Below are 27,738 nucleotides of genomic sequence, written 5' to 3'. Positions count from 1 at the left end.
TAAAACCTTACAATAGGATCTTACAAATAATCCTGCAGAATCATACAATACTCGCTCATGATGTTGATGATCTTCTCAGGTGATGTTAGCAGCAAAGAAAATTTCTCAGCAGGTTAAAAGCTAGTGTCTCGAAATATTGGTCTTTACATGAGATTTTTCAAATAATCTTGCAGGACTATGTAAGTAACTACGTGAAACAGTGTTCGTGATCGAGTGTATTGTGCTAATTGTACTAACTCGGGTTTTACTTACAGAATGGTGTAGCGAAGACCAGTACGTGTGTGCGAACGCGAAGCAGTGCGTGGAGCAGCTGCGCGTGTGCGACGGCGTGCCCGACTGCCCGCTCGGCGACGACGAGAAGAGCTGCGTGGCGCTCGCCGACCAGGTCGACAACGAGGTCGTGCCCTACAACGAGGAAGGTACGGACGAAATACTAAATGTCAGCAGCAGAAGTAGCTAAGGCTAAAAATGACTCGCACACACTCTTATTCTCTTAAAAATAATTGTTTTTCATTCATTGTTTTCTTCAGTTCCTTTTGAACACCTCGGCTGTTTATCACTTTCTGCTTTTGACTGTAAAGTCGCCATCAGATTTATGGGAGCGGCCAAGGTGCTCAAAAATATCGTAACACTCCTCTATTTTCAAGGCTCAGATTTTTATGTCGCTCCGATATACCAAACCTAAAGATTGTACCGTTATTACACTTTGTTATAGTGGCAACACCAGTTAACTTATGTAGGGACTTGAAATCTAGTGTTGATTTCTGCCTACAATAAAATATTTACTGCAGGATACGTGATGGTGCGCAAGCGCGGCGTGTGGGGCCGGCTGTGCGTGGAGAGCTTCGAGGAGGCCGTGCACGAGGCGCACAGCACGCTGCAGCTGCCCGACCTCGGCCGCGCCGTCTGCCGCGCCATGACCTTCCAGTCAGTACCGCTATAGTCTGCAGGTCACGTGACGTGTGGGCCTGCTATGGTGAGGGGAGGCCGTGCACGAGGCGCACAGCACGCTGCAGCTGCCCGACCTCGGCCGCGCCGTCTGCCGCGCCATGACCTTCCAGTCAGTACCGCTATAGTCTGCAGGTCACGTGACGTGTGGGCCTGCTATGGTGAGGGGAGGCCGTGCACGAGGCGCACAGCACGCTGTAGCTGCCCGACCTCGGCCGCGCCGTGTGCCGCGCCATTACCTTCCAGTCAGTACCGCTATAGTCTGCAGGTCACGTGACGTGTGGGCCTGCTATGGTGAGGGGAGGCCGTGCACGAGGCGCACAGCACGCTGCAGCTGCCCGACCTTGGCCGCGCCGTCTGCCGCGCCATGACCTTCCAGTCAGTACCTCTATAGTCTGCAGGTCACGTGACGTGTGGGCCTGCTATGGTGAGGGGAGGCCGTGCACGAGGCGCACAGCACGCTGCAGCTGCCCGACCTCGGCCGCGCCGTCTGCCGCGCCATGACCTTCCAGTCAGTACCGCTATAGTCTGCAGGTCACGTGACGCGTGGGCCTGCTGTGGTAGAGGAGAAGGCCGTGCAGGAACCGCACAGCACGCTGTAGCTGCCCGACGTCAGCCAGCAGTCTAACTTTCCAGTTACACATATTAATTTTTCTCGGCTTGAAAGACTAGGCACGGTCTGCGGCGGACACTGCTGGAAATTATCGCTAGCGTGGACGTTAGCCGAAGGATGTGAGATTACGAATCCTTACTGAACCGGTAACACAGTTCGAAACTTGTGTTGTCTGAAAACACATGATATTGGATTTGATAATGATGATTGTAGAATTGGAAGTAATTTGAACATCTCGGATTGAGTGAACTCCCGCTGACTAACATGGATGTGACAGGTCCGTGGGGTACGCGCGCGAGGCTCGCGAGGGCCGCGCGGCGCGCGCGGGCTACTGGGAGGTGTGGCACGACGCGCGCGCGCGCGACGCACGGCTCACGTTCCGGCGCGCCTCGTGCAAGAAGCGCCGCGCGCTGCGCGTGCGCTGCGGCGCGCTCGAATGCGGCGTGCGACCGCACGCTGACGCCCAGCAGCCCAGGTAAGCTGATGCCGATATTTGGAATTTAATTTCGTTACTGATTCTTACCTTATCACTCCGGCATTCATAATTATTGTTTGTCACAATATAACAATTATGGAAGCTTAAAAAAAACTTCAATTAAAATTAGATTTAAATTTTCCTATTTGTTTCCACTTATAGACCGTTAACCAGCAACAGTTTTTAATGACCAAGTTTCTCTCAGGCGATAACTTTGTAAAGCGGGTAACTGGTCAAGAGAGATGTTGGGTATCTCGATGTCTCGTAAAGGTTTGAGGAACGGTAGCCAGTATAACTACAGATATATACTCTACAAATGGTACTAGTGACAGTGAAAAGGACCCAAATATAGAAACAGATGAGAAAACATTCCTTTCTGTTCCTTTCGGACTGGGGTGGAAACCAATAGGAACAAGTTATAATTTGCACTAACAGTCGCGTGCGTTGGGGCAGGGTGGTGGGCGGCGGCGGCGCGGCGGCGGGCGCGTGGCCGTGGCAGGCCGCGCTCTACCGCGACGGCGACTTCCAGTGCGGCGCCACGCTCATCACTGCCGAGTGGCTGCTCTCCGCCAGCCATTGCTTCTATCAGTGAGTTTATCTACTTATATGATTTATCACAAGTGTGACCTGTGACTAGTGATGTGTTGTCACTTGTGACAGTACTTGAGCCACAACTAAGTATGTTTTCATATAGTATATGTTGGTCAGTCACTTCCTCCGATGTTACATATAAATCTTTTTAACCTTTTTTGCACGAATACAAAAATAATGTGTACTTAACGGGATTTACATTTAACTGCGCACCTTTAACGGCCGATTAGCAATTATTACAAAACTGACGGTCAATGTCAAATCCCATACATTTTTTCAGGAGTGTAACGGTTAGACGTTACTGAAACACGACTTAAGTCGCGCTTTAACACATTCATTGCCACTAAGTGCTACAGGTTACGCCCATAGCGCGTAGCCCCGTCTTTGCCGTATAGAGCGCGTATAGTCGTTACGAACAGTGTACTCGACAGTCGGGTTCTTGGCGCCGAATATGTTAAAGTACAATTTAAATGAAAATGCCCTTAATGCCTAATGTCAACCGTGTGCGTTTGATAATTTTCACGAAACAAAGCGGCGCACAGTGTTTAAGTGTAATCGGTGTATGCAGGGCAACGGAGGCGCACTGGGTGGCGCGGCTGGGCGCGCTGCGGCGCGGCGCGTGGCCGCGCGGGCCGTGGGAGCGCGCGGCGCGCGTGCTGCGCGTGGAGCTGCACCCGCGCTACGCGGCGCGCGGCTTCCGCAACGACATCGCGCTGCTGCGCGTGGCGCGCCTGCCGCTGCACGCGCGCCTGCGCCCCGCCTGCCTGCCGCCGCCGCGCCGCGCGCCGCCCGCCCGCCAGCACTGCACCGTGCTCGGCTGGGGGCAGCTCTACGAGCACGAGCGCGTCTTTCGTGAGTCACACTTACTTATGTCCCCTACATCACTATAGGGTAATACGCCCAGTACCTAACTGGCCACCCCGAACCAAAAATGAATTCTATTCACCTATTTTTTTTTAATATACTTACAACTTTATTCATATATATGGTACAAAAACAAGTCAAATTCTTTTTAGTATTAAGTGACCAGTTATTGAAAGCTGGCCAGTTATTGAAGCCTTATACTTGTGAATAGAATTCATTATTAGTTTAGGGCGGCCAGTTACTAAAAGTGGCCAGTTACTGGCGAATTACCCTACAGGGAACGACAAACCACAAAACGGACGAATAATAATATGTACTTAAGGCTCTTGCAAAATAATCACTGTATGTACTTACCTAAGTAAAGCTTTTCTTACGAATGTTTTTCTTGTTAAAAGCAGGCACGTACCAATTTAGCTGATATTTACTTAGGTACCGCCTTTGTAATTTAACATGAGACGTATTTAATAAGTTACTTGAGTTCAAGGTCAGGGTTTAATGTAAATCAAACAGGAAAACACGGCCACGGGGCGTCCTATGCAGAATAATTTAGGGTCGGCAGTCGACCCAAAAGCCACAGCGTCAACAGGTTACTAACGATCACAGGTGACCAAGATATACGTACCTAGTCACAGATTTTGTTCAGATAAGGACTGGATAGGTACATACCTATATTTATAAAAATAATTTCGGACCATAGGACCATAATAAAGAGTTCCATACCGACCAAGTGAGTATTTGAATGCACTGCTGAGTGGAGACCATTTCAGCCTCACATCTTTATGTGTTTGTTTTGTGTTCTTCTTTTTAGGGGTCCGTAGCCAAATGGCAAAAAACGGAACCCTTATAGATTCGTCATGTCTGTCTGTCTGTCTGTCTGTCTGTCTGTCTGTCCGTCCGTATGTCACAGCCACTTTGTTCCGAAACTATAAGCACTATACTGTTGAAACTTGGTAAGTAGATGTATTCTGTGAACCGCATTAAGATTTTCATACAAAAATAGAAAAAAAACAATAAATTTTTAGGGTTCCCCATACATAGAACTGAAACTCAAAAATTTTTTTTTCATCAAACCCATACATGTGGGTTATCTATGGATAGTTCTTCAAAAATGATATCGAGGTTTCTAATATCATTTTCTTCTAAACTGAATAGTTTGCGCGAGAGACACTTCCAAAGTTGTAAAATGTGTGTCCCCCCCCCCCCCCCTGTAAGTTCTATAATAAGAGTATGATAAAACTAAAAAAAATATATGATGTACATTACCATGCAAACTTTCACCGAAAATTGGTTTGAACAAGATTTGGTAAGTAGTTTTTTTTTATACGTCATAAACCGTAAACCGCAATTTTATTGTGTTACTTGCTGTTACGGAACCCTTCATGGGCGATTCCGACTCGCACTTGGCCGCTTTTTTTTTTGCTATTGAAAAATACATTAGATAATGTAATGATGTGTTGCCTCAGTTGCCTGAAATGTAGGTTGATGTTGGACTGACTGTAGTCGCGCGCGCGTCAGTTAATCTTTGGCTGTCAAAGGGGACGATTTTATTTAATCACGTAGGTACTGTATTAGGTACCTAATACACCACCGACCCATCCTTACGTACCTACCGTAAAACGGGGTGGAATGGCACTATTTTCAACAACAACGACGATTTTTACTAATAATCCTAAAGATAAAAGTAAAAACTATAACATAATTTTTCGAGTCTTGGTTAGTTGTTGAATTGTGAAATAAATTCTTTCCCACCAAATTCAGATAAAATCAAAGAAAAGCGATGTGTAGTGACCCCGTTTTACGGTAAAATCGTCGTTGTACCAATACGTTATTATCTTACCTGAGAAGGACGATCTAGGCGATACATAAATGATTTTCAAATAAACCAACGTCAAAAAAAAATTGTACTAAAACTGTACCTACGTATTAAAATTATTAATCTGACTGACATTTTTGGTCTTTATTTATTCGTAATGACTACGGTGCCATAAGTAGGTACTAATAAATAACAGTGCCCGATTAATTTTCCCCATAAAATGTATGTACATGCGAAATATAGCGCCTAATTGAGATGGTCGGTGAGAAATTTGGTACCTAAGTAAGTACCTATACTTGCCTATTTTATTATGGCTGACTACGATGTGGTTAAAAGTTGAATGACCGCGTGTGATAGACAAAGTTTTGTACGGAACACTAAAAAGATGAGCTAACTAGTTTTTGTCCTGAACGAAGCAACTTTAAAAAAAACACGACACATCTACTATAGGTACATGTCGGCGGCCGATCGTAAGATCAGGCATATCGTGAAATTCCTAGGCATATCGTGAAACGTTAAAATCTTTGACTCGTTCCCTGAGTCGACGGAGCTCCGCTACGCGGGGCTCCTATTTCTGGGCAGTTAGCCCTTCGGGCATCTGAAGCAACCTAACGAACCTATTCTGCCGATATATTAGTTTAATGTGACTATCGTCAAAACATTACACATTACGATCTGCGATCTTACGATCGGCCGCCGACATACATATTGTTGGTTTATTTATTTAATTGAAACTTTAACTACTGTAATTTCGACACAATGCGCACCGGCCCATTAGCTCAGTTGGTTAGAGCGTCGTGCTAATAACGCGAAGGTCGCGGGTTCGATCCCCTCATGGGCCAATTCTATTTTTATTATATTAAATATATTATATATAATTAAAGAAAAAAAAAAAACGTCAGACTTGACAAACATCAGCTGATAAAAAGCACATTATAAAAATACAACAAAAAATGTTGGGCGTATAATTCTAGTCAGAAACGTTTTCTTTACTTGTGACTCACACATACAAGTGTTTGCAGCAGGAAGTAAGAACGCAGTCGCTCATATGATTGAGCTGTCTTCTCGCCTAAAAGCATTTTGAAAGGTCGCCATTATTGAAACCCCTTTGTATACATATGTGCTCCACGCTATTGGTCCGACGGCGCGCGTTGCCAAGTCAACATCAAACATACGCCTGCGCCTTGTCAAGTTCTTGCACCGTGCAACTTCAACGCAACATCTCTGCGCACATCCCGTCACAGCTCGCAAGTCAAACTGCCCTTAGTGACAGTGTCAAATTTTTTAACTTATTTACTGTTGTTTTTGTATAGGTAGTTTTTCATTCTAAGTAAGTTATTTATTTATAAGTGTGGATGCAATCTTCAACCCAACCTGGCGACAGCACTTCGGCAAACTACACATGCAGCCTTTGTACTAAAAGTTTTAAATCCGTAAGAGGGCTTAATATACATTTTACGAAATCACACAGAAATTGCCTCACTCAAAATATCTCTCCTAATAGCCCCACCACTTCCGCCCCCGTACCATCGACCACTAGCAATCCAACAGTTCCTTTCCATCTTCATCTTAGTAACTTAAAACATAGTCTCCCATTAGTTAAAAGAGTCCCGCGTGGCGCCAGAATCACAGTTGCAACCCATCTTTCCAAACTTATTGATTCATGCGTACAAAACAATAGCATCGATGACTGGCACAATCTATTCCTGTTCTCATACCGCACGCTTCACGTTAATGAAGACGACACTAACACCTCACTTACCCAAAAAATTAAAGACAACTGCTCTAATCAAACATTTCCGCCATCCACAGCAAACACCCAAAGGAGCCCGGGACTATTTAACCGGCGAAAGTATATTGAAAACAAAATTAGCGACGGAGACTTAAAAGGTGCAGCCCGTCTCCTTTTTTCAAGCGAGTCGCTGTCGCCAGACAATCCAGACACCCTTCAGGCCTTACAGACTAAACACCCTCCAGCTCCTTCAACCCCATATTTTCTCGATCCACCAACGGCTAGCCAGGTATGTCTTCAAATCAATAGTAAAGAAACCCTCGAGGCCATTATTTCTTTTAAAAATGGATCTGCAGCCGGGTTAGACGGAATCACACCCCAACATCTGAAAGACCTCATTTCACATTCAACAGGCGATGCTGGTGAACAGCTACTAAATTCCATAACAAAATTAATTAATAAAATGTATACCGGAAACATTAACCCTGATATAGTCCCCATTCTTTTCGGCGCCAACCTTATCGCTCTAAACAAGAAAGATGGAGGGGTGAGACCCATAGCCGTTGGTACAACACTTCGGCGTCTCGCATCCAAATTAGCAGTCCGGCATATAATATCTAAATTAAAACCTCATTTCGAACCAATACAACTAGGATTTGGCACCAAAGGGGGGTGCGAAGCAGCCGTACACTCCCTGCGCACTTACCTCTCTAACACTACGTCCGAGGTGTTGATCAAAATTGATGTTAAAAATGCCTTCAATTCTGTAAACAGAGACACCCTGCTGACAGAAACAAAACATAACATACCCGAAATTTACAACTATCTCCTTCTATCCTACGCAGATCCTACAAAATTATTATATCGCCAGAACGTGCTTTCTTCAGAAGTTGGCTGTCAGCAGGGTGACCCGCTCGGGCCGGCAATATTCTCTTTGGCAATTAACCCTATCATCAAAAAACTAAATTCTAAATTTAACGTGTGGTACCTAGATGATGGAACCCTAGGAGGTGACGTAGATATTGTCACTTCCGACCTGTCCACAATCAAGACCGAATTTAGGAACATCGGCCTTGAAATAAATTTTACCAAATGCGAACTGTACATTCCAAATTCCATCCCTAACCACAACAATATTGAACAAAACTTCAACACCCTAACCCCAAACATAAAAAAAGTTAACAACGAGACACTTTGCCTCCTAGGGTCTCCTATTTTCGAAGAATCTTTTCCAAACTATATACAAAATTCAATTTCCAAATTTACAAACTTATCAAACCGCCTTCTTGAAATAAGTCCTCACTACGCAATTACAATTCTTAAATTCTGCCTTTTTGTCCCTAAATTAACATACGCCATTCGCTGCAGCCCTATTTGGAAATTCGAAAATATTATTTTACCTTTAGATGACCTTATTAAGTCTACTTTGGAATCCATTCTCAACATTCAGCTCAGCGACCATTCCTGGACCCAAGCATCCCTACCCATCCGTCATGGTGGGCTAGGGATCAGAAAAATTTCTAGTGTATCCTTGCCAGCTTTTTTGTCTTCAGTCCACAGCTCCGCAAGTCTCATAGGTAAAATCCTACGGGGACTCCCCTCAAACTATGAGACTGCGGGCTTGGACGAAGCCAAGAAAGCTTGGTCAAGTGCTTGCCCGAACAAGGATTTCCCGACTCTTCCAAATTGCCAAAGGAGCTGGGATGACATTATGTGCCAAATTTCAGTGAATTCCCTCCTAAGCCGTAGCACAGGCCGCGAACGGGCCAGACTACTGGCTTCGGCGTCGAGGGAGTCCGGTGATTGGCTCCGGGCTTATCCTTCACCGAACACCGGAACCTTCCTCACGCCGGACACTCTCCGCATCGCGACCTGTCTTCGGCTTGGAGTCCGCGTTTGTGCTCCACACAGGTGCCCCTGCGGCAGTGAAGTCGACGAATTAGGACACCACGGGCTATCCTGCCAAAAAAGTGCTGGCCGCCTCTCAAGACACGCCGCACTGAATGACATAATCCGCCGGTCTCTTGCATCCGTCAATGTGCCAGCTCTACTGGAGCCAACTGGCATAGCGAGAGACGACGGCAAGAGACCGGACGGCATGTCCCTGGTTCCTTGGGGTTTGGGAAGGGTGCTAGTGTGGGACGCTACCTGCGTAGACACTCTGGCCCCTTCCCACCTGACGGGAACCAGTAACCAAGCAGGTGCGGCGGCTAAAGCGGCCGAAAAGCTAAAATCCCAGAAGTACAGGGGTCTCGGCCCCGAGTATATTTTTATGCCATTTGGGGTTGAGACCCTTGGCCCGTGGGGTCCTAATGCTGTACAGCTTTTTAAAGAGCTCACAAAAAGGCTTAAAGACTTCACTGGTGACCGAAGAGCTGGCAGCTTTCTCGCTCAACGTATTAGCTTAGCAATACAGCGAGGAAATGCTGCCAGCGTCCTCGGCACCATGCCAAAGGGGCCCAATTTCCTAGACATTTTTTAATTATATTTTATTTTATTTAGTTTTAGTTTTTAGTTTTAATTTAGGTTTATTTTATAGATAAGTTAGTTTATTTTTATTTTTAACGTTTGTATCTGCCTTATAAATAAATAAATATCGATTAAAGATTTTATCTTATAATATAAATCTATATAGATTTATATAGATATTAGATTTATTTATTGTTCAATTACTCTTATTCATAACTAAGAAAAATAGATATTTGTTTACGTTCTCGCGAATGTAACCCACCCCCCCTTAAATTAATGAGCTATTAGTAGGCTTAGTCGCCACGACCATACCTATATCGAAGAGATCAAGGGAATGCAACTGGTAAGTGGCACACTAATTAGAGGGATTTCGGTGCTCTATAAATTGCAAACCTTTTTCCGTAGCTACCTCTTAGTTAGACCATTACGTATTGAATATTATAATATTTATAATTACGTGCTACGTGCTGGCTCTTTTAGCGTACCTAATCTTATCTGTAGTGATATCACTAATATATAACATGTACACATACATAACTGCAGTTATATCATATTATTCATAAATAGGTAGGTACATAAAGGTACGTACGTTTAGCACTTCTACACATATAATATCTATGCGGGTCGAAATGAGCCGTAATCCCGCACGTTTTTCGGATCCCGATACTTCGTTCGTTGGTACCTAAGGTGTTGGCGTATAAAAGGCGAATTACTTATTAGATATTTATTACCCCATTTGTACTCTTTCTACAAATGGGAATCGACCAATATATCTTTCTGTGCTTTCTGTAGGCTCGTTTATTACCCATTTTGTCTGTATAATGTTCACTTGAAAAACCCTAGGTGTAAGGTATTTGGCTCTTGAAAATCATGATTGGTAAAATCCCATACATGTTAAATAGATTAGAGTCTGTGTGGAAATAGAAGAGTCGTGGAATTTATGGGGCCCAATACATTTCACAACTCTTCTATTTCCGAACAAACTCTAGTTGGGTTACCTCTACAGTATAGGTAACTTTGATTGTTGCACGCATTTGTTTTAAGAAAAAGTACACTCTGTTGGTGATTGTTAATTAATTCGACATTATTCCCTGAAAGGTTATTCTAGAGCCTGCATACAATTATTTATGCTCAGTTAACCAGGGGTCGCAATTCAGTGTTAAGCATTTGACGATTAAGTTTCCTACGAAAAACTCCGTCTAAAATGATGATGAAGAATACCTAAATTAAGTAGGTACCTACCTATTACACAATGTCGAATTTAGTAATAACAAACGTATTGATATTGATATTTATTGAAATCAAATTTTACAGCATTACAGCTAACACCAATGCACTGTAAAATTAAGTACCTAAGTAATAATAAAGCGAGCTACCTATTGCATGTTTTATTCGCAAAAACGTAAAAAATCTTTAAAAAGTTTAATGACTTTCGTCGGCAAACAAGTCGGAGTTAGGTGCAAAAGATAAGAAATTATTAAGTATTATAATATCTGTATGTATTGTTCCAGCGGACACCCTGCAAGAGGTGGAGCTGCCGGTGATCTCGACGGCGGAGTGCCGGCGGCGCACGGCCGCGCTGCCGCTCTACCGCGTCACCGACGACATGTTCTGCGCCGGCTACGAGCGCGGCGGCCGCGACGCCTGCCTCGGCGACTCCGGCGGCCCGCTCATGTGCCAGGTGCCATATATATCACGATCACTCATTTATTGCTTTCATAGGTAGGTACCTACATTGGGTATCTACTTACATCAAAATAGAAGAATCCTGAGACTTGCGGTTCGATTTCGAAAATAAATTAGATCTCTACTAGACGTCAACAAGTTACGATATGGATAATTTAAAGATATTTGTAAGATAGATATGTCAAATTTGACGTTTCAGAGATTCTGGAGGTCCTCTTGAACGATTTCGACAAGATATGACTTAGATATCCAAGTCACATCTAGTCGATATCTAATGTAGATCTGGTTGATCTCTAAATCGTCTCTAGATCTTGTGATTATTTCGAAATCCGAATAGGCCTGCATATCTTTTGTTTTGCATAACTTATGTCTTAGCCAAGTCACATCTAGTCGATATCTAATGTAAATCTAGTTGATCTCTATATCGTTTCTAGATCTTGTGATTATCTCGTTTCCCGAATACGCGTGTTAGGTACTATTTAACTAAAGAAAGTAGGTAGTGAGGACGTCCACGTTGGGCGCCAGTGTAACGAGTGGGTACCTTTTACATAATTTAGATTTATTCTATGGCATCGCGCTCCTGGCGTATTCGAACATTATGTGTTATGTGTTAGATACGTTGGTTGTGTAAGGGTCTCCCCTGATATATCGACGCGCATTCGGCAAAAGCCGATAGGAAAAAGCTTTATGTCCACGCAATAAGAGCGAAAAAGTCGTCGTTCGGCTCGGCTCGCATCGGCCGGCGCCTGCCGACGCGTCGACGGCTTTTTCGCTCTTATTGCGTGGACATAAAGCTTTTTCCTATCGGCTTTTGCCGAATGCGCGTCGATATATCAGGGGAGACCCTAACGATCCGAAACACGCATGGTTAGGTACATTGTTAGGTAGGTATCGAAACACGTTGTATGCTGGACAGGTCATACATATAAAGCCTGTAGTAATCGTTAAATTACACGATCCTTTCATGCTTTCGGACAGCGTAGATACCTATGTAGCTACATCATCATCATCATCATATATATTTAAGAGTATGACTCTTGTCGGTGGAGCAATTTCCATGTTTGGCGGTCCTCTGCCTTCTCTTTAGCTACTTACATATATATAAACCGCTAAATAATTAACGCTATAAACTTACGAAGTGTTACACTCTACGGTTTAATTTGGCCAGTGATTGCCAAAACAGACCACCAACGCGTCTAAATTTCGCGTACCTCTTTGCACTTGTCTAATTCAGATTTTATGAGAAAACTGCCATATTAGTTAAGTACGAGGGGCGGCTGAATAGTAATCTACCTAAGTATGAAATAAAAGACTGTAGTGTCCAGTTTTATTTTATTTTTCTATGTAGTCCCCTTCGAGGGAAATGCACTTATTACATTTGTCAAATAATGACATTAACCCATGAAAAAAAAAATCTTTTGGTTTGTCGTCAAAAAAGTCCGTTACAGCAGCCTTCATCTCATCATCAGTAGAAAATTTTCTACCTCGGAGGTCTTTCTTCAGATTTCGGAAGAGAAAATAGTCGCAGGGGGCTAGGTCTGGACTATACGGTGGGTGGTCAATGGTACCGAAGCCTAATTCTTTCATAACCAGCTGCGTTGTGCGGGCAGTATGGACAGGTGCGTTATCGTGTAACATCAAAATTCCTTTGCTTAATTTGCCTCTCCTTTTTTCTTTTATTGCATCCCTTAACTGGCGTAGCAGGTTAGAATAATATTCGGCATTCATGGTAGTTCTTTTTGGTAAATAATCAATCATTAATATTCCTTCTATATCCCAGAACACCGTAGCCATAAGTTTGCCAGCTGACGGTCGAACTTTAAACTTCCTAGGAGGCTTCTCGTCTTTGAACTTCCATTGTAAAGACTCTTGCTTACTTTCTGGGTCCCACTGTGTGATCCAGGTCTCATCACACGTCACTACTTTTGACATAATTTCTTCTTCTTTCCCCCGACTCATGTTCAAAAAGTCCTTACAACATTTCACCCGTCTGTCCATGTCAAAAGGCGTTAACATTCTGGGGACCCAGCGCGCACTCACCTTAGACATGTTCAAATGTGTATGAATTATTTCATTAACTCTCTCTTTACTTATGCCCACATCTCGGGCTATCTCCCACTGCTTCACCCGTCGGTCTTCTAGAATTATTTTTTTTACTTTGGCTACATTTTCCTCCGTAACCGCAAAAATCGGCCTTCCACTACGGGGGTCATCCTCCAAGCTTTCACGACCAATTTTAAATTGCTTGGACCAAAATTTTATAGTGAATTCTGAAGGGCACGAATCACCAAACACACGCAACATACGCTCTCGGATATGCGAGGGCGTATTTCCTTCTTTTGTTAAGAATTTGATCACTGCACGGTGCACAAAATTTGAAAAAAGAATAAATAACGAATAAAATTGCATTGCAACCAGTAACATATTTTAATATTTTTTTGACCAAGGAGATTACTATTCAGCCGCCCCTCGTATGTAGGCCAAATTATTTCATTTCCAAATTCCCCCACGTGCCGCTTTGTCAAAAGGACGGATGCAAACGGTAGAAATGCGTGATATAGAGAGGTTCCTTTGTATCCTGGTATTACGGAATTCAAGGAAGTTGAAAACAACCAGGTACCTACCCGATGAAAGGAGTTTTCCATTTAAATTAAAATAACCGTGAAACGTACCATTATCAACCAAGTTTATTTCCAGTTTCACGGATAAAACTCTCGTTTAATAAACAATTAAGCTGCAGGCTAATTCGCCAGATGTTCCCAAAAAAGTATCTAAACGAAATCGCAAAATATATGTTAATTTAATTGCCAGTGAGCCGATTGAGGGCTTGGGAACCGTAAACTTTTTAATAAGGAAAACGAATTTCAATTTTCTCCGTGCGAGGACGAAGTTTTTGATAGAGGTTATTATTATTATAATGACAAAAGCAAACTTATTTATTTCTTCCCCAACTCCGTCAATTTGAATATGAATAAGTACTTACAGACTACGGAATTTGATATGTTGATTAATTTATTGTGGGAAGTTTAACAACAAAACTAGACGGCATCCCTTGGGTGTTGTATTGTAGGTTGTAGGATAGGTATTTCGCGGAAATTACATTACTACATATTGAACTGTAAAAGATTGACAGCCAGTTACCACACAATAGTGTTGATATGTACTCGTTACATGTATTGAGCCGTGTAGATCCGTCTATAGTTCAGCTGGCAATCCATGTATACGTCTAGTACAGCTCGTTGTTGATGTTTCACCAAGCGAAAATTAAAACTGATCGTACATTTCAGGAAGCGGATAACAAATGGTACATCTACGGAGTGACGAGCAACGGGTACGGGTGCGCGCGCGCCAACCGGCCCGGCGTGTACACGAAGGTGTCGCACTACATCGACTGGATCGACGGCGTCATCGCGGCGCACCAGCTCAACGACACCACCACCGACACCGACTCCGAGGACTTCTACTACGACTTGGAAGCGGCCGAGAACCGGAGGTCCATGAAGCTGGAGACGTGCCGGGGGCACCGCTGCCCGCTCGGCGAGTGCCTGCCGCCCTCGAGCGTCTGCAACGGCTTCCTCGAGTGCTCGGACGGCAGCGACGAGTGGCAGTGCGCCAGCAGCAGACTCAACTCCAGCGCGCTCGATCCCGATTGACACTAGATTAGCCCGATCTAGCTACTTTATAAGCCAGTACTATGTAGTTACTTTCTTAAATGCGACTGATATGTTAATTATACTTAAGTAAACGTAGTGTACATTTTAAAAAATGTCAATTAGGTTTATGTAAAGACCCGATTAGTTTACGACTAAGTTCAGTCCGTGTTTCCCGTCTCAAATCTCTGCTGATATCTTTGACTATGCCATATTTATTTAGAACGCGAGTACGCTTTGTAAATATAGATATTAGTATTATTTTGTACCCGAACTGTTGTTTTGTTAACCACTTCGTGACAGCTTAAATTTAAAAGTATTTATTTGAAATTCATGGATGACCTTTTCCGTTTGAATAACGACGTCACCATTCAAATGGACGATGTAAACCATGCCTGGAATAAAGATCTATTATTTGAAATCACTATAAGTACTTTTTTGTTTTATTTGCTTTTAGGATTAATTATAGGAAGATTTAAAAAATAAATACACATTTCCTTAAAACTTAGTTTAATCTCTCGACAAATAAATTAACAAAATGCAAACGTTTGTATTACAAATTATCATTATTCATATGTTCAAAATGATGGCATTATCAATAGTATTCTTAATAGCAATGTCACATTCATAATAAAACGGAATATAATTATACTGATTCATTATTGCCTACATTTATATAATACTTACTCGAAAGAAATTCAAAATTATAATACCAATAAATTATAATCGTCTCAAATTAGAAAATCTCAGTAAACCGCTCGAGATAACTCGATTACTCAAACGTTGATAAGTAAATTTTAGCATTTTGCGAGACAAGTCGGGGTTATAGAATCACTGCTAGTGTCAGCAAATGTCGAGACCAATAAAAGCATTCCTAACTCCAAACTCGATACAGTCACACGCCTTATCTAACTTAACTAAATCCCGTACCAAGCGGTACTCCCTCGCCTTACACATGACTGATTCTTTAATAAAAAATATATAGCAAGGAACATCATTCTGATACATCTCAAAAGGCCAGTAAATACTTGAGTTACAATGATTGCTACGTCACGTAAGATATACATTTAAATACTAGGAAATGAGGGGAGAACGAATTCACATTGGCAAAATCAGATTGGACACGTAAAAAATCAAGTGCCCGAGAACATTTTGTGCTTTGGATACAATTTCGATACGAACTCTAGTGTGTTAGAAGTTACAACTAGACCGTGCAAAGTAATTATGTTAATAAACAAAATGAACGGGTAGTTGATAGACCCGGCTTTGAGCGCACTAATAGTGTATGGTAATCAAACCCCGCAAACGAGTAGTCCAAGCCGTGGCACTTGTACGTCAGGGGCGACACTAAACCGAATAAATTAAAATGCAAATTTATATAAATTGAATAATACTAAAAATAGGATTTATTAATTGATATAAATAAAAAACTAGAGTAATAAAAAACACTACGGAAAAATGTGATTTCACAAAAACGAGATGTCAAAAAATAATAAACATTTGAAATAATCATCACCGTTTGCAGTAACGGTCATTTGCCACGACTTTTAGGCCTCGGTCTCTAGTTGATGCTTTGCGCTGCCTACAGCGTCATATTGTAAGGTAAAGAGAATCAAATGGCGTCAACCGGAGAGCAAGGCCGTGAGCCCGGTTGCGGGGTGTGGTGGAAATGTTCCCGGGCCGCGGCGGGCTTAGCCCTTGCTCTCGACGGGCGTGGTGGACAGCCCGCCGCTCTTGGTCACCACCGTCTTGAACTGCTCCGGGACGGGCCACTCCGTCTGCAACAAAATATTTCCGTCAGTTATCAGTTCCACAAATTTCAATACCGTTTAACTAAATTACCTAATTGGTCCTTTACGGCGGATCCGCGTACGATGAAACTACATATTTGAAAACAATAATTGCGGCACACGACAGTTTAAGCTCTCCTCAGATACGAAGTAGGTACCTATACTTACATGTTAATCTATATACCTACTCATGAAAGAGGAGTGCTGTAATCCAGTGATTAAACTTTTTTTTTCGTTCCTCTTAATTTGTCCATGAGTGTAGGTTTCGTAAGGCTTTGAAAGTTATAATAGTAACTTACAATTTCAAGTAAAAAAAATAAAGTGACAAGCTTGCTTGGAAGATATTACACAAATTATCAGTCTCAGATGAGTTAGGGTCGGTTGCACCAAACTGTTCGTATCGTTAAAGAGTTCGCTAAATTTTTATGTATGGAAACTTTCATAGTTATAGCGCGCCGGCTGACGTTGATCAGTCTGTCAAATGTGGTTGGTGCAACTGGCCCTTAATGTTTGAAATACGTCGATCACATGTCAGCAGTTTTCAACACGTGTATGACGAGTTCAAGGTCTATCATGTGAAAGCACTTTAGCAATTAGGTACCTAATAAAAAGAAAGTTATAAAAGTTTCGCAAATAAAAATTAATCGCACAAGGAAAACAGAAAGAACCTCCCTTTTAATGAAGTAATTTATAAGGAATCAGGGGCCTTACTGTGATGTCCTTATTGAGATTCTGTTTAGGACCTAAACTGAATTGCTAAGGGACGGAGTTATGCGACTTATATAGCTCCGTCCTTTAACAATTCAGCTTTAGGATCGCAGTAAGGACATTATGGTAAGGCCCCAAGGAAAAGAGAGTGTCATTCTGAATCTCTAACAACGTTTGTCCTAAAGTCACTTGCCCTAACTGGTTTGTCCTAATGGGCACATGCCCTAACGATCAATTGTCATAACGATTATTTTCCATAAATGTAAGGTTCTGAAAAATGGTTCTTTAAAAGGTTTTAGAACTTGCTGCCACAAAAGTAGGTTAGGTTAGGGTTAGAACTGCGACCCTCGCAAACAAGAAAATATGCTTAATAACATTAGGATAAGTAATCAATAATTAGGGAAACCAAAATTAGGGTTTTTAGTGTTAGGACAACTGATCATTATGACAAACTATGGTTTTATATGGTTATGGTTTAGGGAATGCAAAGATAGGAGAAAAGACTTTAGGGATTCAGATATAGATCCGGGAAAAGATCGTTCACTTACGTAGTCGCCGTTGCCCTTGGGCACTAGCACGTTCATCTCGGAGGACTTGGAGCTGACGATCTCGACGTCGAGCGCGTCCTTGGAGAGGTAGATCTGGCACCCATCCGTCTTGTCCACGGAGATGGTCGGCACCTTGCCCAGTACCTGCCGATCAACAACATTTTATTAATACACCATCATTCATTACTGTACAAACAATCAACACGATTCTAATTATATGAATGATGTACCATTCATTAATGCATCATGAATGGGATATTGTTAAGTGATGTACCATTCATTAATGCATCGTGAGTGGGAATAATAACGTAGCAGTTGACGTCAATTCGCCTTTGTGAAATACAGAAACTTGCAGAAACAACATAAAATATGAACAAAAATAACAATGAAGTTAGAAGTCAACAATCATGCCTAGTTAAATAATAAACAACCATATCGAGACTTTTCAGATACTATTGACATTTAATTAACAATTCAAAGATAGAACTGTGCACAGAAGTTGTGACGTGACAGTGTCATGTCATTGTCACCCATTTAAAGTTTCAGACGATATTGTTTACATTTGTATTTTTCCACTTTCACGTTAATAATTGATATGCATGGATAAGAAACGGATTAAAGTGATGATAATCACGAAACGTTTAGTAATAATGGTCGTGTCAGTGTTGCTCGCGGTGTACAGTAGCAGGCTGTTCAACAACAAGCGGCCGTTGCCGCAGCCGCCCCCGACCGCACATGACAACTACTGGGACCATGTACTAAATCACTACGGAATACCCTTTTTACAATTTTGTATTACATCCTTCTACAAATTTTATATAAAGTTAACTATTTTCAACGCGGTAAGTTTCTTATTTCACTTAGATAAATATGTAGCGCATAACCATTTGGATGCAACGACTTCAGTAATTTAATTTTACCTATTATATTGCAGTTAGTGTTTAGCATGAAATATTTACCATCCGGAGTATATCTGTACAAGTTTGTGAGCAATGTGTACCGTACTTCGAGAGACCGTCTGAAGACAAAACAAGTAGAACTCGAAGATTTAATTTTAGAGGTATAATGTTCTGTAACTAAGTATGCACTCATACTCACTCACTCTAGGCTAGGAATGTAATTATATAAGTTCGAAATCACGATGAACAATGTTATTTTTGGGATTGTGCTTTAGGTATAAGGACATCCAATCTGACAAAAAAAAGTTTTTCTCTAGGTTCTTTACACTAAGTTTGTCCATTCGCGACCAGTAGCAGCTGCAGCTCTTAACCTGTATTTTAGTTTTTTTACTAAAGCGTCCAGGCGTCGCGTCCCCCCGAACACACAAGATAAAAAAATAATGGCGTACAAAATAGATCATATACGTTATAACTGATAAGCTGCCAAAGTTTCCTCCGAAGCTTTTAGAAGGGTTTCATAAATTGCCAACAAACTGTTGTACAGTTTGGCGAAATTTTTGTTATTGTTTATGTATGTATTTTTATAAAACAATAAATTTAAAAAAAATGTACTAGCGGATACCGAGATTATTTTAAAGCGCCGCTGCAATAAACTGAACAGATCGCGATGGTGAAGACGAAGCAGGTGGTCCGCGAGACGGAGTGCACGGAGCTGCTGGCGCTGCAGCAGCGCGAGGCGACGCGCCTGCGCGACATGCGCGCGCGCGTTCACTCGCTCGTCGCCGGCGACGACGCGCTGCGCAAGCTACTGGACACCTTCGCCATTGAGAGGCCTAGCTCCTTGGGACATTTCAACAGCGATCAAGATTTTAACTTGAGTAACTTATGTTGTTTTGTGAAACTTTTCAACTAACAACCGCCCGATAAAATGTTAACCGACCTTCTCTCAAACTACCTATACTAAACTTGTAATTTGGATGACGATAAATAATAACAAATAAATATTAGAAAGCGTCCAATTCTTAGTCGGAGTTATTAGTTTATTTCTCACGGTGATAAAGCGAAATAAAGTCTATTTTTTAAACGGTAGACTAAAATGACATTTCCTAGTATGAACATAAAATGTCATTTCATAGTATAAAATGTCATTTTAGTCTACCGAATAAAGAAATAGACTTTAGTTAATGTTACAAGCCTCGGCTGAGCTTAAAAGTCTCGATCGAGTTCAAAGCATTAAAGTAGTAAAAAATCCATCAGTCAAAAAAAACCCACGTACTACAACCCTCAACCAGATAATAATCGTTTGTCTTAATTATCATTTGAATAAAATATAAATTAACTAATTGAGGCTTTTCGTGCGTTTATGAATAATATGACTTGTGTTTAACGGGATTTATTACTACATTTACTACTTTAATGCTTTAAACTTGCAATTCTCGATCGTGACTTTTAGGCCTACAGACACTATGATGATACAACAAACTGTTACTCAGTGGAACTCCTGGCATTCGATAAGAATGGATTAGCAGACAGAACCAACGAGAGCGGTGATGACCCTAGAGAGGAGCCCACCTCCGCGAAGAGCGAATACTCGTCGGTGAGCCAAGCGGAAGTTGAGAAGGATTGTCGGATCAAAATCATTGAAGTGACCAACGTCTACAAAGTTGCGTATCTCAAGCACTACATTAAGCAGAAACGAATCCGTCGAAGTAGCAGACACGCTCTGTTAAAGAAAAAGGTAAATGTTTCCGAGATTAACGAATAGAAAACCTCAAAATCTAAAGCTTCGTCTGATTTCTAAGTTTGACGCTATTTTCCACAAAGTAGCATCGGCTTTAAGCTTGCTTTTATGAAAAACGATATTCTATCTTTAAACGAGCAATTTTTGTTTATATATTTCGGGAATCTCGGAAACGACTCTAACGATCTCTTGCTATAAGCTATATACTCGGGGTTTTCGGGGGCCAAAAATCGATCTAGGTCCTATCTAGGAAAACGCGCATTTTTAAGTTTTTATGTTTTCCGAGTAAAGCTCGGTCTTCCAGATATTATTTATAATACGGGCCGCGTGGTAAAAAAATGATACTGTAATATTTAATTATATTTCAGATGGCAAACATCAAGAAGTTGTTGGAGAGCTGGCAAAAGGCACTCAACTTGGTAATGAAGGACCACCAATACATACTGCGGCAAGACCGCGACGAAACGTCGGAGGACATCAGCGGCTCGCGGCCGCTCGACTCCGACTCCGACACCGCCATCGACGAGGACAGCCGGGACTGGGACCATCCTGGACCTTACAAGAACCACTTTCGGGTACAGTACAACCAGACACCACTTGTTGCCATGGCGGGGTCGGGGTCACACGTCGAAGGACATACATCTAACGTCGCGGCAGCACGACCGACAACGGCAGTGCCGTCCATAGGTATAACCCTGACAGTGACCACCCCAGGTCTTATAAACACTACTATTGGGTACAAGTAGAACCCGGAAAATTTATTTTTATGTCGGGAACGGTACTCGCGTACAGGTGTTACCCCAACCGGCGGCATCCCGGGCCTTATGTGAACTAACTATTAGCAGGTCAGCACGAGCATAAATACCTGTAGGATTTATCATTAACTATGGATAAAATCGAACAGGAAATTTTGCGTTAGCAGTTCATCGTGGCAACACCTGTGTAGCGCAGTTCAGTACCCAAGCTACACATTTCTAGCATATTTTGAACAAGCAACATAGATAAGTTTCGTAAGCAAATTGTTTGTAAATAAATGTGTATTGTTTCAGGAGCCTGAAATAACCGAATGTACAGATTACCCGTGCCACGTGTACAACGATAAATATTACGGAAACTGCTACGAGGTAAATATTGTTTTGTGGCAAACTGCCCTGACGAGGCTTCTAGGTAGACAACACGTTTAACTTATAGTCGATAGTAACCTACTTGTACAGTCGACGTCAAAAATATGTTTACACTTTTGCACCTTACCCCTTTGTAATAAGGCGAGAAATGTAAACATATCTTTGACGTCTTGTCTGCTTTGTCTACTGCTTGAAAACAATACTTTCACGGTCTTAAAAATCGATAGGTGTAAGATTTTATCAGAATTTACAATTTAAAACCAATCTTAAAGCTTAATGAACGCCCCTCTAACGTGCCTTCAATCCAAAACGCTCACTACCAAAATGTGTCTATTGGTAGAAAGATGCAGAATAACCTGAATAACGCTTCACCCAATACGTACTTTGAAATGTTCTAGATTTTCACATCTGTAATAATCAAACTAACCATAGTATAATATCTAGGAGGCGGAAAGGTCGGTGTATGAAGAACAAGAGTCGAGGCGGTGCGAACGCGCGCCGCTGCCGCGCCTGGTCGAGGAGACGAGCAGCCAGCTGCTCGCCTTGCAAGACCTCACTCTCGACCACAACGATTCCGATAACGATTTCCTCGCGGTTTAATTTTTGCCGCATTAAAATTGATTAATGTTTTTCTTTATACCCTATTTTATTTGCACTAAATCCTATTAAAAAGCCTCGTAAACTACAGCCCGCGAACTTTTGATTTTGCCCCGCGAAAAGGAAGGCGAAGAGCCAAAGGCCTGGCAGTGATCTTCAGGGTTAAAAGGATTGGCGACCCCTGCACTAGACTCATCTCATTTTCATTTAGTTTTATCAAGGAAAACATTTACACATGTCTAATCTAAATAAATTAAGTGTTCCTTTAATTCAGGCCTGTGGCCCATAAAAGCGGCATAGACATATATGCGAGTCCGTGAATATTTGAATAGGAACCACTTTATGGTCTGTGTTCGAAGAACCTACCTGTGCGATGAACGAATTAAAGAGTGTTTAAAAATATATTCAAGTTTTACATTTCTTTGGGCGCCATATTATAATCTTCACAAGAATGAAAATGGGGCGGCATCATTAGTGCTGACAAGACTTCTGGTCATATCAGCATCAGCACTAACACACTACCTGACCTCGCCACGAAATAACTCATTAGTGTTTGTGCAATCTGCAGGCTAAGATTTCACTCCAACATCTTGACATGCTGCTGGTTCACATTTTTAACCAGTGCATTGTTAAAATTACAGAAAAATACATTGTTTTATGAAACATAATTTTACTAAACTAGGTTAATATGGTAACATACGCAAAACAATGTAATTTAAAAAACTCCCAAGAGTCATAACGCGATCAAATTCAATTAATATTTTTGAAGGTTCTAATTACGTGTCAGCTCGATATTTATAATTGTGGGTGTGCCTGGCATGATGGCATCGACACACCCACACATGATATTGATACATAAAGCTGGATGTAAATAGGTAAGTATATAAAAAAATATATCTTTAACTTAACTGTTCCTATTTAGAATATTCGTATGTTTGCGCGGCAAATGAATGTCTGACTTAAATAGCTATTATTCAAGAAATATTGCTCCAAAAGTTAATGGAATAACCTCATATCCTATTTGTTACGGTTTGTAATTTTATCCTATTTCTGCCTATTATAATAGGAAATATATAAGTAATTCTGCAGCCGTTAAAGGTGTAGTCGCCTTTATGTATTTAAATTAGTCTTTTCGAACATTTTTGGTCCCAAAACGAGACTATTATCTGTAGCGGTGTTCACTGACCTGCATCTGCACGGACTGGCAGTTGACGAACTCGATGCTGGAGACGAGGTTGTCGAACACGACGGCGCACTTGGTGCACGAGTCGAGCACGACGCCGTTCACTTTGCCGCGCACCGTGAGTGTTCACTGACCTGCATCTGCACGGACTGGCAGTTGACGAACTCGACGCTGGAGACGAGGTTGTCGAACACGACGGCGCACTTGGTGCACGAGTCGAGCACGACGCCGTTCACTTTGCCGCGCACCGTGAGTGTTCACTGACCTGCATCTGCACGGACTGGCAGTTGACGAACTCGACGCTGGAGCCGAGGTTGTCGAACAAGACGGCGCACTTGGTAAACGAGTCGAGCACGACGCCGTTCAATTTGCCGCGCACCGTGAGTGTTCACTGACCTGCATCTGCACGGACTGGCAGTTGACGAACTCGACGCTGGACACGAGGTTGTCGAACACGACGGCGCACTTGGTGCACGAGTCGAGCACGACGCCGTTCAATTTGCCGCGCACCGTGAGTGTTCACTGACCTGCATCTGCACGGACTGGCAGTTGACGAACTCGACGCTGGAGACGAGATTGTCGAACACGACGGCGCACTTGGTGCACGAGTCGAGCACGACGCCGTTCACTTTTCCGCGCACCGTGAGCGCCGAGTCGCGGCACCGGAACATGTACACAACGTTGTTCATCTCCGCGTTCTCCACTACCAGGTTGGGGTTGCCCTTCTGGTATTCCTGTTCGAACAAGTTGAAAGGACGCTTTAATAACTTGATTTGCTTACATTCTTCAACTTAATTTCTTCCTATGTGTACCCACACAATATATAGTTGAAGTGAATGTATGTTGTGAGCACTTCAAGCTAGCATGATATTGAGAACGCATGCCGATTGGTAATGCCACGTGATTATCTCCTTTCCCTGAAATGACTGAATCACATGAGGGCGAGACAGTTTTGGATGGAAAGGGTTCAATAAATAAGGGAAATTTTAAAAGTTTATAAAAGTTGGGAGCCAACAATAAAAGGCATATTTTCACGAGCCTTATGATGCCAACATAAATACAAAAGAAAAGTATATGTAGGTACGTAAAGTGAAGTTTAATAGAAAAGGCAAATTACGAACAAACGAAGGTGAATTGCTTTGTTTACATTATTTTCCTTTTCTATTGAACTCCACCTTACGTGAAATGCCGTCGAGTGCGCGACCTACCTGATACGATGAGACCTACTAATTAAACCCTACGTATAAAGGGCTGCGGTTTTCTCTGAGTGGGTAATAATCTAGCTGAGCTGCTCTAGTTTGGAGTAAGATGAAATTCCATATTTAAGCTCTAGGACGCAATATAGACATCAATTGAGATTCATTTTTAGGGTTCCGTACCCAAAGGGTAAAACGGGACCCTATTACTAAGACTTCGCTGTCCGTCCGTCCGTCCGTCCGTCCGTCCGTCCGTCCGTCCGTCCGTCTGTCACCAGGCTGTATCTCACGAACCGTGATAGCTAGACAGTTGAAATTTTCACAGATGATGTATTTCTGTTGCCGCTATAACAACAAATACTAAAAACAGAATAAAATAAAGATTTAAATGGGGCTCCCATACAACAAACGTGATTTTTGACCAAAGTTAAGCAACGTCGGGAGGGGTCAGTACTTGGATGGGTGACCGTTTTCTTTTTGCTTTTTTTTGTTTTTTTTTTTTTTTGCATTATGGTACGGAACCCTTCGTGCGCGAGTCCGACTCGCACTTGCCCGATTTTTTAATTAGAACATACCTAACTCGTCAATTGACCACAATCGATTGACTAATGGGGGTTTCAAACTATTTTTTGTGGACCTTTACACCATTTATTAGGTCATAATTTAGGTGATGTACCATTTTAGACCCAATAGGAAGTATTACTGCAATGTTCTGCCGCCAGAGTGCAGCACTAATTTGTTTAGTAAACCATAGAGTAACTTATACATAGGCCTTAAACAATTTTTTGATAAGTTTCCACTATGACATTGATTCATCAAGGCGGTTTGTTTACAGGTGGCCTACCGCGAAACGCGAAAATCGAAATTTCTTTATCTGCCTCTCTATCGATCGAATAAGCACGAGTGATAAAGAGGCAGAAACAACTTTCGATTGTCGTGTTTCACGGTAGGCCATGTGATTGACCTAGTGACGCATGATGTGTCATTGATGATGTCAATGAGGTTTGTTTACTGTATGTGCTAGTAGTGCCACCTACGCAGAGCTTTGCCTAATATTCCCTATTCTAATTGTGCAATTTCACCTGATGATTATATAAATGATTATAAGTGAAAATTACACACACTTGCATGATTTCCATGGATTGGATAATAACCAAGTTAACAGTGTGTATGATACTCACAATGAGCCACTTCTTGCCGTCGCGCGCGAAGACGGGCGGCTTGTCGATCGCGCCGGCGCCGGGCTGGGGCAGCGCCTTGCTGGGCGCGTGCGACGCCGCCTTGAACGGCGCCGGGCCCTGCCGCAGCGAGGGGTTCTTGTGCGTCTGCATGTCCGATGTCACCTTGCGAAGGCCTGAACCAACCAGTACGTTAACTATACAAGCTACAAAATTTCGATTGTACATCATCATCATCATCATCATCATCATCATATCAGCCCTTTATCGCCCACTGCTGAGCATAGGCCCCTCTTCTAGTATGCCACTTGTCCCGGTCCTAAGCTAATCTCATCCAGAAGTGACCCGCAATTTTATGTGATTGTACATCACATTTTTTTACTGTGGGTTGGAAAACTTTAAAAGATATATTTACCCCCTTATTCATAAACGTCTACTAAAGTCGACAAGCCGATAATAATCGTTTGTCCCTTTCCGACGTATTGGTGTGATGGAAATTTAATCGTCCAATAAATATCGAATAAATTATCGGCTTGTTAACTTTAGCAGACGTCTATAAATAAGGGGGTATAAGAGTATAAGAAATATAACCTTAAAAATAAATAGAATACAAAGCCAAAAAAATAGACCCTACACTCCAAGTTCTGAGAATGTATTCAAAAACTCATTACATTATGTCCGTATCCGATACAAGATGTGTATTATTAGATTGCGAAACGTAGCAAAATTAATGTGCGTAACAACGTAGCAGAACAAGTGATCAAAGACTAATTCCAAACATTTCTACTTTAGCAACAAAGTGTAAGAAAGAAGTTAATAACAAAACAACACACGCGGCCCGTTCCCGAGACAATCTGGGAGCGAGTTGCTCAACGACAGAGAAAACTAAGTTTCCTTTGATGTAACAATTATTAACAACTGCCGTGAAATACCAGAATTGGACCCGCGCTGGCTAACGAAAAAACTTGGTGGCCTATACACTATACACGTAACATCGGTCGCATCATTTACGAAGATTTTTTTAATGTTCTCGATTTAGATTATACAATTGGACTTTGGATTGTTCTAGAAATATGTAATACTTGTTTCATAATTGTTCAAAACACACGACTAATAACTTATATAATCTATTATACTTTTTTTGACACTCTTATATCACTCGTAGTTATATACAAATTGCGTAAGTAAATATATCGTCATGATTAAATGCAAAATGTTCAGCAATATCAAACAAATTCGTGCATCGTACCAGAGCGCGTCCATTTTTGATATATCATGCGTGTATTTCCCGAATTTCATTTTCCGTTGCTTAAAAGCGTTGACATTTCAGAGAGGCAATCGTATAATACATACACCACGTTCATTATTCAGTGACATCATTCAGCTCGTGCCGGTGCTGTGTTATTGTCTAAAATTGCTTTAGAACGTTAAATTTACAGAAATTGTCATTTTTAGAGTTCCGTACCATAAGGGTAAAAAACGGCATCCTAAGTATCTGGCGGTCCAAGGTCACTCTAAACTTGGTCGGGGCGCAATGTATTTTGGTGGAAAACCACCGCCTACACGGTTTAAATCTAGCAAGGTCACCTTGGGGGAAAGCGTTTTGTGGGTTTAATTGTGTGGGTTTATTAGTGATGTGGTATAGTAGGTTAAAGGTTACAAATACTGACTGCTAGTGATGTTCTCGCCCTGGTTGATCTCGGCGAAGAGCGCGCTGCGGTCGTCCACGGACAGGTTGGAGAAGTCTGCCGCGGGCAGCGAGGGCGGCGGCGGCGGCATGCCCCCGGGCGGCGGCGGCGGCGCGCCACCCTTGCCTGTATCAACAATACATGTCATATTATACTTCGTTTTTTTTAGCATTATTCATTTGTGTCTTTTAAGTGAAAAACGCATTTCAAAAATCAGTAACTATTACTTATGAAAGCGGAACAAT

At 42.1% G+C, this 27,738-nt stretch overlaps 3 protein-coding genes and 1 non-coding gene across 4 annotated transcripts in view; 3 read left to right on the top strand and 1 right to left on the bottom strand.

Moving 5' to 3' along the window:
• Positions 1-15,271, top strand: part of LOC134680164 (mucin-2-like) — a 60,622-nt gene extending 45,351 nt beyond the window's left edge. Inside the window, exons 7-13 of the mRNA XM_063539235.1 lie at positions 255-419; positions 792-927; positions 1,839-2,036; positions 2,490-2,624; positions 3,196-3,479; positions 11,017-11,186; positions 14,479-15,271. Coding sequence (XP_063395305.1) covers positions 255-419; positions 792-927; positions 1,839-2,036; positions 2,490-2,624; positions 3,196-3,479; positions 11,017-11,186; positions 14,479-14,844 — 1,454 coding nt within the window. The 3' untranslated portion in view covers positions 14,845-15,271. The remainder of the gene's footprint in view (positions 1-254; positions 420-791; positions 928-1,838; positions 2,037-2,489; positions 2,625-3,195; positions 3,480-11,016; positions 11,187-14,478) is intronic.
• On the top strand, positions 6,073-6,146 carry Trnai-aau (transfer RNA isoleucine (anticodon AAU)). Its single transcript has one exon. It is a non-coding gene; the product is annotated as a tRNA-Ile (tRNA).
• Positions 15,272-15,334: 63 nt separating the features above from the next.
• LOC134680180 (adenylyl cyclase-associated protein 1) overlaps positions 15,335-27,738 on the bottom strand; it is a 55,171-nt gene continuing 42,767 nt past the window's right edge. The window contains exons 5-9 of the mRNA XM_063539257.1: positions 27,476-27,619; positions 25,809-25,981; positions 23,959-24,165; positions 17,888-18,031; positions 15,335-16,619 (exon numbers count right to left, since the gene is read on the bottom strand). Coding sequence (XP_063395327.1) covers positions 16,533-16,619; positions 17,888-18,031; positions 23,959-24,165; positions 25,809-25,981; positions 27,476-27,619 — 755 coding nt within the window. The 3' untranslated portion in view covers positions 15,335-16,532. The remainder of the gene's footprint in view (positions 16,620-17,887; positions 18,032-23,958; positions 24,166-25,808; positions 25,982-27,475; positions 27,620-27,738) is intronic.
• LOC134680546 (uncharacterized) lies at positions 18,694-22,103 on the top strand. The gene is made up of 5 exons (XM_063539660.1): positions 18,694-18,947; positions 19,448-19,664; positions 20,280-20,524; positions 20,896-21,102; positions 21,577-22,103. Exons 1-5 carry the CDS (start codon positions 18,834-18,836, stop codon positions 21,709-21,711), a joined length of 918 nt encoding a protein of 305 aa, XP_063395730.1. The 5' UTR covers positions 18,694-18,833; the 3' UTR covers positions 21,712-22,103.

Source organism: Cydia fagiglandana, chromosome 3, assembly GCF_963556715.1.
Source record: "Cydia fagiglandana chromosome 3, ilCydFagi1.1, whole genome shotgun sequence".
NCBI lineage: Eukaryota > Metazoa > Arthropoda > Insecta > Lepidoptera > Tortricidae > Cydia > Cydia fagiglandana.
Note: the sequence above shows the minus strand (reverse complement) of the source record. Positions and strands in the feature narration are given on the sequence as shown.